The sequence below is a fragment of the Ascaphus truei genome, unplaced genomic scaffold (assembly GCF_040206685.1).
Source record: "Ascaphus truei isolate aAscTru1 unplaced genomic scaffold, aAscTru1.hap1 HAP1_SCAFFOLD_2719, whole genome shotgun sequence".
Classification (NCBI taxonomy): Eukaryota; Metazoa; Chordata; class Amphibia; order Anura; family Ascaphidae; genus Ascaphus; species Ascaphus truei.
Genome location: NW_027455663.1, coordinates 2,076 through 15,000, shown reverse-complemented (window position 1 = coordinate 15,000; position 12,925 = coordinate 2,076). Strand labels below are relative to the sequence as shown.

Here is a 12,925-nt window from a genome sequence, read left to right as displayed (position 1 = left end):
TATTGCATTCAATGTGCAATCCTATATACAGAATGCAGCCAAAAAACTACCTGTTTCAAAGAATTTAATTCCTTAAACTAATATAACCGTGCTAATGGCAAATCTGTGGTTGCTTTTGTTTCTTTGATAAATAATTACCCGTTGCTTTTCATCAGGGTCTGTGAATGGGGGAGAGTTTGTCAACCAAGTGTTTTCTTAACCCTTATCCCACCCTGTCCTTATCAGACAGCCAATAACGATGAGAGGGAAAGGAAGGGGGAGAGAGTTGCCTGTGCAAACTCCTGTTTGGAACATCAGACAGAAGGGAGCAGGCAGAGGAAATCAAACCCTTCCCAAGTCTCCGCTCACCCAGTTTGCACTGGAACTTGACCAACATTATTTAAAAACACATATAAATGTCAGATTTAGCTTAAACCCCCATCAATCAACCCTTTAAACGTGTCACTGTCATCAGTGCACTTTGGACCTTTTAGAGTGAAATCCCCTTTAACTCTTTGCAGGGCATTAAAAAAAAAATGTCAGTGAAACAAACAGAAACTAAAGAACTTAGTGTCACTTGCTGTTTCAGGACGATTCTACATCAAGGGTCTCAAACTCCGTCCTCAAGGGCCACCAACAGGCCAGGTTTTATGGATATCCCTGCTTCAGCACAGGTGGCTCAATCAGTGGCTCAGTCTTTGACTGTGCTGAAGCAGGGAAATCCATAAAAGCTGGCCTGGATGTGGCCCCTGAGGACAGAGTTTGAGACCCCTGTATAAATGACCAAATAATAATGTATAAAATATTTCTGAAATCGTTACAATCGGTTTATCATTCCAGCCAGAGCCCTGGCCTACGGAGGCATCAACTGCTTCCCAGACGGGCCCCAGGGCCTCAAACACAAGTACACAGAGGACATATATACAGAGAAGAGGGCCCCGGCTGGAAGCGATTTTGTCCGGAGAAGCGTAATGGTTGAGGTAAGTGAGGTCTGCCGTCCGAACGTAATCTCTTCTCTGCTACAGGGACCGGGCCTCCCTGGCAGGGAAGGGGTTCAAACCGGCACCTTTCAGAACTCCTTCCCCTTGCAGAGAATAGAATGTTTACGTTGCAGTCCTGTTTCCTATTTACATTGGAGAAATAGCGAAGGAAAAAATATTTGTAGGAGGTCAATTTTCCTGCTGTTTTTTCTCCTTCTTTTCATATATACACACACACACACACACACACACACACACACACACACACACACACACACACACACACACACACACACACACACACACACACACACACACACGTTGACAAATCACCAAAAAATCTACTCGCCACACAAAAAAATCTACTCGCCACCTAGTACCAAACGTGTGCTGCTTGGGCCAATATTTACTCGCCCGGGGGTTAAATCTACTCGCCCGGGGCGAGCAAATGTATAGGTTTGTCGAACACTGTATATATATATATATATATATATATATATATATATATATATATATATATATATATATATATATATATATATATATATATATATATAAAACGTATAAGCCTCGAGCAAAATATTTGTACGTTGTGTGTTTCATGATGGCGGTTATTTTGTTGAACTAAACGTGTGAAGATATTAGGCATAACAGAGGTTACTGGTTACATAACGACTGGTGAAGAAGTAACAATTTTTTTTTTTTAAATCAATGTTTTCCTTTCCTTTTGGAAGTTCCTCCCACCAGATACGCTGCAGCCTCACTTAGGGTTGTCAGGTGGCTTCTCCAAAATACTGGACATAGTGGTGAAAGGTGACATACACACCTCTCCATGCTGTTTCCTCCTCTCCTTGGCCCCACCCCCAGGCTCCTGTTACTTCCTACTGATTGGCTGCTGCTGGGTAATGCAGCCAATCAGGATGGAGGATGCTGCCCAGCCCCCTAGCAACAGGCCTGATCTGGGAAATCCCGCGGCTCCCAAGCCGGTCAGGTCACTATGTCCAGTATTACCTCTCATTTTTTTACTGGACAGTGTCCAAATGACAGTCCGGTTCAATACTGGACACCTGGCAACCCTAGGCCCCCATTCAAATATCCTTAGATTTTTCTTAGTGGTAGAAAATCCTTCTGAGAAACCCTGTCTATTCCCAGCCTGGGAATAGAACAACATGGAGGTGTGAGGTGGGTGAAGCCTTTTCCTTCCAGTCTGATGATGTCATTGCCCTCACATGGGAGGCATAAGCTTAATAATCAGTGAGGCTGAGACAGGCAGAGGATTCTGGGAGAGGATATAACAGCCACAGAGTCTCCCCGACACAGCGGGCATCCTTAAAACTAAAATTATTAGTAGATTTTCTGATTGTTTTGGGGTAAAATTTTGGATACTGTCTGAGTTAAACATGTCATACGAAAAATCGGTCAAGGCTGGATAAGGCTACAGCCCCAGTGCTCACGGCTGTAGGGGTGCCGTTGTGTCTGGCGGCACGTGCACCCGTTTCAGCCGCGACCTGTGGTCTGCAGTTGAAGACCAGGAGAACCGATGGGGGGGCGTGGCGGGGGTGCGGCCATGATGTCACGCGGCTGGTTCGCCCTCATTGGTTGAACCGCAGCCGTGACGTGACCAATGCTCGCCCGCCGCGCCAAGAGACAAAAATCTTGTCGGCGGTCGCGCATCGTGGCTTGTGTGCAGCACTGGAGAACTAGCCTTAGGTTTAAGGACAGGACGTTTAATTATTCCCTTTACTGGGATGGGACAGAGCTTCTGCCCCCCTCCGATTTAACTGTTCTTAAATGTTTTCCTCTCCAGGAATTTCCCAACGTGGGAATTGTGAGATTTCACAACTCTAATTATGACTTTTATTTCCATGTTTTTCTCACTGGCTCGTCCCGCGGGGTTGACAGTAAAAATATATTTTCCAGCTGGTGAAAGCCAGTTGGCTTCAACTGTAGGGAAATGATAAGGTCTAGGTTCGAGGATGAACATCGAGCTAATAAAATGTCGCGGGGAGCATCATGAAAATGATCACATTTAATAGAAGTAGCCCAAAGCATTGCAAAAAAATACCACTTGTGGTGCATTTGCATGTTTCAGACAGGTCCGCCACCCTGTCTTTCCCCATTATCGCTTATCAAACAGTGCTTCCCCTGCCTGCAGCTAGGGGTTCTGGGTAATGACATGCAAATGAGCACACAGTGTGTCTCTCTACTTCTCATCTATTTAATGTCAAATGTAGGGGTGAAATGTAATCGCAAAGGAGACATTCCACTCTGCTTCCTATACGTTATAAAAAAAAAAGGGGGGGGTGAGCGTTAAATCTTACTGTAGGGCATGGGTGGGCACCTCCAGTAAAGGGCCACCAACAGGTCAGGCTTTGTGGATATCCTGCTTCAGCACAGGTGGGAGCCACTAATTGAGCTACGTGTGCTGAAGCAGGGATATCCTTAAAACCAGACCTGTTGGTGGCCCTTGAGCACTGGAGTTGCCCACCCCTGCTCTAGGGTGATCTGATCCTTTAATTAAGAAGCCGGCATTGCAAAGCATTTGTGGCCGACGTTTGTAAATTTGTGGGGAGAAACCACGGAAATTCTCTCCTTTCTGGAGTGCGAGCGAATATTTAGCATATTTTTACATGTATTCACTTGAAAAAGTCAAAACCGTTGAACAATATTCCATAATTTCTGCTATATTTAATGTCACGGTTGAAGATAACTGCATTAGCTGTGCAGATTTTGGTCTCAGAAGCGTGACTGAGAAGCTATTTAAGGAATCTTGCTGTATATACACTGCATGCAGGAACGCATGCGGCAAACATTCCAGCATGGCAGTGATCACTTATTCACTGTGGCGGCCATCTTTTAAGTCCAGGGGAAAATATTTTTTGCATCAGTATGTCTCTCAATAAAATAAAATAAAAATGTTTAAATCTAAATGAGACGTGTGGCTGGGGTGAAAAAAGGCAAAATAACAGCAAGTTAAGAGGCTTCTCCTTGGTAACTTTCAGACGGGGTACGTTTGAAAACATGCAGCTATTAAACCTCTATTTATAACCCGTTTGTGTCTCCTCCAGCCAGAGGGCTTAGCGCGGGAGTATACGTACAGCGTCTTCTTCTGCCCGAATGGTAAGTTCAGGTTCCTGCCTCCTATGATTGGTGAATGGAACAGAAATTAAATATCCCCAGTCGCGACATTTTCAATAAAGCGCTCCCTAAATATCCAAACCCCCCTCTCCTGGGTGTGAGGCCAGTGCTGCCACTTTTTAAAGGTTGGATTGATCTTCCTGCCCCTCTTTGCCTCCTCGTTCTCCATTACTCCTCTCACCTATCATTGGCCTTCAAGGCAGACTGGTACTCCATACACAAGAGCAAATCGGTTACTGTAAACCAGTTCAAATGAATTGGTTGCTTTAGACCAGTTACTAAGAACCAGTTACCTTACAGGAGCGCCCCCGCCCCCTGCTCAAATTATTATAATTTCATTAACGGGAAGCAGGGGGTCCCTGCAGCTGAATCGTGTTCATTTCCGCTCTGGGGACCCCTTGGTTTCTGAGATACTTGCCTGTAAAGCTAGTGCAGGTACCGTGCCTTCCAGTGGAAACAAAATGGCGGTTACAAATCTCCCTGCATTACGAGGGCCAATAGTTGCGGCCTCCTGTTGGCCCACATGACGCAGGGGATTTAAATATGTGGACGTACAAGTGCTAGCTTTATAGGTGTGTATCTCGGGGGAACAAGGGGTTCACCGGAGCTGATATTATCACGGTTCAGTGAACTGCGCCATTAAGCCACTTACCGTAAACCAGTTGCGGTGAACCAGTTATTTTAGGTCCCATCTAACCACGGTCAGTGGGGAAGAGGGGAGGGGGGAGGGGTGGGCAGGGGAAAATCCTGCTCAGCTCAAAATAGACTTTCTAGGGAGGTGCTATCAGGGTGAAGTAAGCGTAATGGAGGAGAGAGGAAAGAACCCTATGTGATGCACTCAACCCTACTAAATGAAAATAATAAACTTTTATTGGTATAATTGAAAAGAGCAAACATAACAAATATATTAAAACCTAAATGGTGTACTGTGCAGTTATGATGTGCAATCACTCCAGATGACCAGATAGTGTCATAACTGGTGTGACACACAGTAGAATAGAGTTACTGTGAATTATCACAATACTTGTATAGAAATGGTAGGTAAGTATAACCCTGTCAGGTAAGTGGTAGGTATACAAACTACACAAGTATGCTGATACACAGGAGCACTGGGAGCATTGGTGATGCAGCACTGTGTTTCAAGGCTGCAGTAGGGCACATAACACTGCTGCATACACAATGGGTTTGCATTGGGCTATTTGTGTATGCAGCAGTGTTATGTGCCCTACTGCAGCCTTGAAACACAGTGCTGCATCACCAATGCTCCCAGTGCTCCTGTGTATCAGCATACTTGTGTAGTTTGTATACCTACCACTTACCTGACAGGGTTATACTTACCTACCATTTCTATACAAGTATTGTGATAATTCACAGTAACTCTATTCTACTGTGTGTCACACCAGTTATGACACTATCTGGTCATCTGGAGTGATTGCACATCATAACTGCACAGTACACCATTTAGGTTTTAATATATTTGTTATGTTTGCTCTTTTCAATTATACCAATAAAAGTTTATTATTTTCATTTAGTAGGGTTGAGTGCATCACATAGGGTTCTTTCCTCTCTCCTCCATTACCCATCTAACCACGCACACACATCCAGTATTTCCCATCGCATCCCATGGTCCTCTGGGCCCGTGGCTTCTTTGTGAATTTATTTGGTGTTTTTTTGGGCCTAGAGAAAATTCACATTTCCACGCCCAACAAGTTTGAGTATCAGTACGTGCAGAAGCCGCAGCGCATGACGCACTTTGAGCTGGCAGTGAAAGCACACAATGACGCGCACGTGGCCCTGTCCTCTGGCCCCCACGACATGGCCGAGATGATCGAGATCGTCATTGGCGGGCAGCAGAACTCCAAGACCTGGATCTCCACCAGTAAGATGGGGGATCCGATGTCCAGCGCCAGCACGGCCTCCATTTTGACCTGGGATGAGTTCCGGGCCTTCTGGATCAGCTGGAAGAACGGTGTCATCCAGGTAAAGCTGCCCTCCCTGAATATCATGGCTCGATCAGTGGCTCGGGGTGTGTCTATTTAGTCAAACCACACACATACGTGGCACTAATGCAGAAATGCAGACGTGGGGGCGGAGTTTAGGTGGGGGAGGGTTTGACTCAGATTAACAGGACATGGAGGGCAGAGGGACAAATGGAGAGAAAGGGAGTAGATAGAATTACATATAGAAAGAATAGCATCAATGACCCAATTGATGTATTACTATGTGGGATCTTATTCAATACATTTATTGGGAACCTATAACCAATCCCGAAGTCAAAACAAATGGATTGGGGCCCTGAGTGGGGGGGGGGGGGGCTCCGTAAAAAGATTGGGAACCACTATACTAATGGGATTGTTTCCCTCTCCCATATACCTTCACATGGAGCGGTGTGGACCACCCAACTCGCCCCACGTCTCTGTCTCTTCTTAGATAGGATATGGCACTCAGGGCTCCAACGACTCTGTGATTGTGGAGTGGGAAGCGGCCAGGCAACCGGACGTGAAGTTCATCGGCTTCTCCACTGGCTGGGGCTCCATGGGGGAGTTTAAAATATGGCGGAAGGAAGAGACGGACGAAAACCACAATGAGGCTTTCACCCTGGGGGTCCCTCACAACGTGATCCCGGGGTCTGAGAGAGCCACTGCATCCATCATAGGTCAATATTAATATTATTACTAAAACTGATTTCCTGGGAGCTGAAAGCAGCCGGTCTTGTCCTGAAGGAGTGTAGATTTGTTGTGATACTTTTTAATAGGTCATTATGAGAGAATATTATAGCTGTAATGGTGCGTAGATGTGAAGGAGAGACCTGTGGCGTTTGTAAAGCTCTGTGCACATGGAGAGGAGACTTGTGAGGTTTGGAAAGCTCTGTACACGTGAAGAAGAGACCTATGAGGTTTGGAAAGCTCTGTTTACACCATTACATCTATGAAGAAGTCAATTTGAAAGTAGCACAGCCCATGATAAACCTTTCTCGACTAATTTAAAACATTTTTTTTGTTTGTTAAATAATTGATTTATGGATTTTAATAAATTACAAACCAAGTGAAAAAGTAAAGACAACATCAATAATACCATTTAAATGACTATATTTTAATGTTGGGTCATTTGTTATTAGGGATTCATTTTTTATTTATTTAATTCCCCCCCCCCCCCCCCCCGCCCCCCAGTGTTTTCATACTATTAAAACATTAGTGTTTATCAGTGTTAAAAAAAAAATTGTTGCTTAGTTTCCATACCTGTGGCCTTTGTCTCCTACCTGTGGCTGGGCAGCTACAAGAGGTGGAAGTCACTAGGAAATAATGCTAATTCCTGGATTTTATTGGGTGTTAACTGGAGGTGCAAGGTGCTCCATCAGTGTTTTTTGGGGTTAAAACCTAAAACTGGGATCTCTATTTATTTATCCCTATTGTGAATGATTAATCATGGCTTTTTATAAAGCTGGAAAAGTGTAATGCATTAAATACGGGGTAGTCTTCCAATGGCTTGTCCTCCCCCACGTTCCCCCAGGTGATGTGATGGGTCCCACTGTGAATAACCTGGATAACCTACTGCGGCTGCCGTTTGGGTGCGGGGAACAGAATATGATCCACTTCGCCCCCAACGTGTTTGTACTGAAGTATCTACAGAAGACCAAACAGCTGTGTGCAGAGGTGGAGAGCGAGGCTGTGGATTATCTGCTTCAAGGTGGGGGGCCCCGGTGCCTCTGCACTGGGGGGACTGTGAGAACACCCTAGGGGAGGGGGGTTATCAGTTTTTCCTTCAGATACATTATAACATTGTAGTGTATGTTTGTTACACGTATGTGTGACCTCCCAGTGAGACTCAATTCTCATCATCAGACTGCACTTTCCAATGGGTGAGAATCTATTCTAATGAGAAAAACTTGATTCCAGTGAGGAGGGCTTTCATCCCCAGTGGGGGAGACTTTCCACCCCAGTGGGGGAGACTTTCCTCCCCAGTGAGGGAGACTTTCCTCCCCAGTGAGGGAGACTTTTCTCCCCAGTGAGGGAGACTTTTCTCCCCACTGAGTGAGACTTTCCTCCCCAGTGAGGGAGACTTCTCTTGCCTATGAGTGGAACTGCCTTTCCAATAAGTGAGACCTCTCCCCAATGATTGGGACTTCCCTTCTCAATGAGTAGGGCAGCCTTCCCAGTGAGTGAGTCTCTTCTACCTCCCCCCCCCCCAGTGACTGAGTCTTGCCTTCCCAATGAGTGGAACTTGCCTTCCAATGAGTAGAGGAGAGTACCTCCTTACTATTGAGTGGGGTTGCCTTCTCTTGAGTGCAACTGCCCTCCCTAGTGAGTGGACTTGCCAGCTCTGTAACCTCGCCTCACTTTTATACAGGTTACCAACGTCAACTAACGTACAAGAGGCAGGATGGATCGTACAGTGCTTTTGGAGAAAGGGACTCGTCTGGGAGTATGTGGTAAGAAGTAAAAGTGAGTAGTGTAGGTTATAATCCGAGTGCCGCCTTACATACGGTGATCTCACCACCCATCCCTCTCGCAGGCTCACCGCCTTTGTGCTGAAATCCTTTGCTCAGTCCCGGGGTTTCATCTTCATTGACCCGGGGGAGCTTTCTGCTGCCAAAGACTGGATCATCCAGCACCAGAAGAGAGACGGGTCCTTCCCAGCCATGGGCCGGATCCTAAATAAGGACATCCAGGTAACCAAACAGGAGAACGAACTGTGAGAACACCCCGGGGGTGAAGGGTAGGGGGCTTTAGCCTCTCCTTCAGTTAAATTGTAACGTAGTGTTACATATATGTGTATGTATGTATATATATATATATATATACGGTCCTCGCTTATTCAACGGAATGCGTCCCGCAAACCGCCGTGGGATTGCGGGTCAATGTTATTCGGCAGCGGCGACCATCGGATAAGCGGGTCTGATGTCGGATAATGCATCCGTCATACTGCATTATGCGGCGTCGGATAAGGCATCCGTCGGTAAGCGAGGACCCACTGTGTGTGTGTGTGTGTGTTTTTATATATATATATGTGTATATATACATGTCTGTATATAATATGTAGCTATAGATATACATGTTTGTGTATATGTACACACATTTATATACTGTATTTGTGTGTCTGTGTACGTATAATGTATAGTAGTAGATATGTCTGTGTATAAGTATGTAATGGCGGCTATTCTGTGCTATCACTGCCATTGAATAATAATAATAATAACGTGTGTAACATTTCTTGCCATGAGGAGCGTTGTGTGTGTGTTACTGTCTTTCCTTCACGTCCTGTTGTAGGGAGGGAATCACGGGAAGATCGCTCTGACCGCGTACGTAGCGGCGGCGCTGCTGGAGACCGGCGTCACCTCTGAGGTGAGAGCGAGCGGTTGGATCCTTGTGATGCCGACTTTGGCTAAAATGACATTTCCTTTTTACCGTCCTGACCCAAACCTCTAAGTGTTAAACCCCGCAGGAGTTTCTAAGCTGCCTTACTTCGTTTAAATAAAAATAAAAAAAGTGAATTTTTCTCGGATTCTTTACTGTTCTGTTATAATAATAATAATAATATTGTGTGATTTGTGCCTGCGACGCATTTACCGATATCCGCCCACTTTGCATCCCTAGGAAGAACGAGTTGCAGTCTCTAAAGCGAAGCTGTTTTTAGAGTCCCACCTATTTTCGGCAGATGACCCTTACACCACGGCGCTGACGGCGTATGCCCTGACGCTGCTGCGTAGCACTTACGCGCCTGTGGCTCTCCGTAAAATGAATGGCATGGCTATAACGCAAGGCACGGTTGGCTCTCTGACAGGCCCCATGTGCTTGGGAAACTGGTATAAATGTGGAAAGCACAGTAGGGTGACGGAGAATGGATAAGCAAAGGGGACAAAGGTGTGAGGTAGTCACAGATGAAAGGGACCATTAGGATGAGAAGTGGTGGAAGGGTCAGTGATGGGGGCAATGACAGAAAGGGACATTCGGAAGGAAGGACGTGTATATTGGAGAGAGACGCGGGATAGACACGAAGAGAAGGGACAGGCACAGAGTGCAGAAAGAACAGGAACAAAGCATGGTCATAGACAGAAGGGACATTCACGTTGAGAAGGAGCAGAGGGGACAGTGACAAAGGACATGCAGTGTTGTCATGTGGACCTTCTCATTAACCCCAGACCAGGGCCCAGACTCGTCTGCGTGTCCCTCTGTGGCTAATAATTATAATATAGTTCTCTTTATTTTTTACAGATGGCTTCACACACTGGAGTTTAACGGGGACCGTGGCCACAGAGGAGGACACTTTTATGGGGTTTAACGACGGCCTCTCGCAGTCAGGTAACGAGCACCTCACTGCACTCTATTAAATAACCCTTTCAGTGCCAGAGGCGCCTGCGACACAACGTCCATGCCTCCTAGGATCAAAGTGAACAGTAGCATGTTCTATAGGTTGAAATGTAGGTGATTGATTTTAAAACACATCAGACAAGTTTAAGCATCTTAAGATCATGTTTCAAACTTTGAATAATAACCAAGTGCTTTGTAGAGTTTTTACAATCTTTAACTCGTCTCTTTTGTGTTAAGGCGTTTTGCAAACCGTACATGCAGGTAAAAGGCTGGTTCAGACGTTTCCCCTTGTGGTGTTTTGTTTGGCTAACGATGGCTGTGTAATTAGTTTACAGAGATAATGGCAAAGAACAATAATTAATGACCCGACAATGTTCGAAGGAATCAGAAAGTAGACACAGGCTTTTTTTTTACACGGGAAGCAAATATGTGAAAATGAAACTTTAAAGGGGGATTGAATCTGTTTTAGGAAGCAGATTCTGAAGTTAACTTTTTTTGTGCCTGCTATGTGGAACTGCCACTTTAAACAGCACTAAGGCACCCTAATAGAGTTCTCCGTTTTGGGGTTGGGCTGTTAACCCCTTCACTGCCAGAAGGGCGAGTAACACATTGCTTTGCAGTGAAGGGGTTCGAATGTGCAGAAAGAAGCTTCTCTCCACTATTCGGTCGGCGACGCTTGAGATCTCTGCTTCTCTCCTCCTGTGCTCCCCAGTGGTTTCCGCCGAAGTGGAAATGACGGCTTACGCTTTGCTCACGTACACACTTCTCGGAGACGTGGCTTCTGCTCTGCCTGTCGTTAAGTGGCTCTCCCAGCAGCGCAACGCACTGGGAGGATTTTCATCCACGCAGGTAAGATATGTGTGTGTGTGTGTATATCTATCATCTTTACCCAGAGCTGCACACTATAGGCGGAACGCGTCGGGAAACGTAGTGCATCTCTGATGCATGTACCTTTCCCAGTACGTCTCTGTTGCATGTACCTTTCCCAGTACGTCTCTGATGGGATTTTTACGTATTTATATGCTACGATTGTAAAGGACGATTACAGAAGATTTTACTGTACTGTGTTTGGACACATGTTGCCGAGTTTGTCTTGCTTGTGTGTGACGCATTTAAATGTGTGTATCTGTATATACTTTGTCCCTAAACCTACCTGCTTATCTATGACACCTGACCTGTGTGTGTATGTATATATACATATATAATATTTACCTAAACCTGCCCTGATTGTTCTCCTATGTTATATACTGTATATGTATAGATTTATATATACATATACATTATTTAAGTTATGGCGGGTAAAAAAGGCAACAAAAAACCTCCACCCTAAGCATATAGCCAATAAAAATATCACTTGTGAGCACATTCACATGTCTTAGACCAGCGGTGCGCAAAGTGGGGGTCGTGGCAGTATTTTCAGGGGGTACGGCGGCTACAGAGGTCCCGCGCTCTTCCCCAAGGCATTTAAATGAAATGCCGGGGGGGAACGCACGAGGCCTCTGAAGCTTCTCCTATCTGATCTTCGGCGGCACGTCACCATGGTGACTGGCGTCAAATGACGTTGCGTTGCCATGTGACGTCACGTTGCGACCCAGCGACACCATTTGACGCCGAGGAGGAGGGGGGGGGGACGCGAGCAGGCAGGTGGGGCGCAGGTTAAAAACTTTGTGCACACCTGTCTTAGACAGGTCTGCAACCCTACCTTTCACCATTATCACCCCAGCATACAGTGCTCCACTGCAGCAAGGGATACATATATACGGTGGGTTTGGGTGTATGGGTGTATGTATATATAAATATTACATGTGTGCATCTGTATATGCTCTGTCTCTAACCTACCTGATTTGCTTCTGACACCTGTGTCCTTATATGTGTGTGCTTATATGTGTGTGTGTATATATATTATCTATAGGACACCTGTGTAGCGCTGCAGTCTCTCGCCGAGTACGCTATACTTTCCTACGTTGGCGGCGTCAACCTCACGATATCTTTGGCATCGACCAACCTGGATTATCAGGAGACTTTCGAGCTCAACAAGCACAATAAGAAGATTCTGCAGACGGCAGTGGTGAGTTGCAGGCCTCTCCGGCGGTGAAAAGGTTAATGCCCCCGCGGCCTTAATATTGCATGATGTCCCGCATATAACTGCCTCTGTGTTTCCCATATCCAGATCCCCACCATCCCAACCGGTTTATTTGTTAGCGCTAAAGGGGAAGGCTGCTGCTTAATGCAGGTAAGAAAACCACACTGAACACTGAAGGTCCAATCCCTGGCAGCCTGCCAAAAAAAAATATATATATATATATGTATGAGAAAGACAAAACAGAGAGCGCACGCCCCATAGTGTAACACTGTAACATTTAATGTGGGGAAGGGTGGATAGGGGGATTAAAAACACTCACAATAGGAAGGTAAAATATAAGCAGTATGTGATATATAATCACTGTGGGGGTACCCCAGGGCTCTGTCCTGGGACCCCTTCTCTTTTCTCTCTACACACTCTCTCTAGGTGACCTAATC

At 45.7% G+C, this 12,925-nt stretch overlaps 1 protein-coding gene across 1 annotated transcript in view; it reads left to right on the top strand.

Moving 5' to 3' along the window:
* LOC142481493 (C3 and PZP-like alpha-2-macroglobulin domain-containing protein 8) overlaps positions 1 to 12,638 on the top strand; it is a gene marked incomplete at both ends in the record, with an annotated part of 29,816 nt that extends 17,178 nt beyond the window's left edge. Inside the window, 13 exons of the mRNA XM_075582906.1 lie at positions 820 to 959; positions 4,028 to 4,079; positions 5,779 to 6,077; positions 6,528 to 6,753; positions 7,608 to 7,784; positions 8,445 to 8,526; positions 8,610 to 8,766; positions 9,365 to 9,439; positions 9,692 to 9,857; positions 10,310 to 10,396; positions 11,118 to 11,254; positions 12,318 to 12,473; positions 12,576 to 12,638. Of these exons, the coding sequence (XP_075439021.1) occupies positions 820 to 959; positions 4,028 to 4,079; positions 5,779 to 6,077; positions 6,528 to 6,753; positions 7,608 to 7,784; positions 8,445 to 8,526; positions 8,610 to 8,766; positions 9,365 to 9,439; positions 9,692 to 9,857; positions 10,310 to 10,396; positions 11,118 to 11,254; positions 12,318 to 12,473; positions 12,576 to 12,638 (1,817 nt within the window). The remainder of the gene's footprint in view (positions 1 to 819; positions 960 to 4,027; positions 4,080 to 5,778; positions 6,078 to 6,527; positions 6,754 to 7,607; positions 7,785 to 8,444; positions 8,527 to 8,609; positions 8,767 to 9,364; positions 9,440 to 9,691; positions 9,858 to 10,309; positions 10,397 to 11,117; positions 11,255 to 12,317; positions 12,474 to 12,575) is intronic.
* Between the last annotated feature and the right edge of the window lie 287 nt (positions 12,639 to 12,925).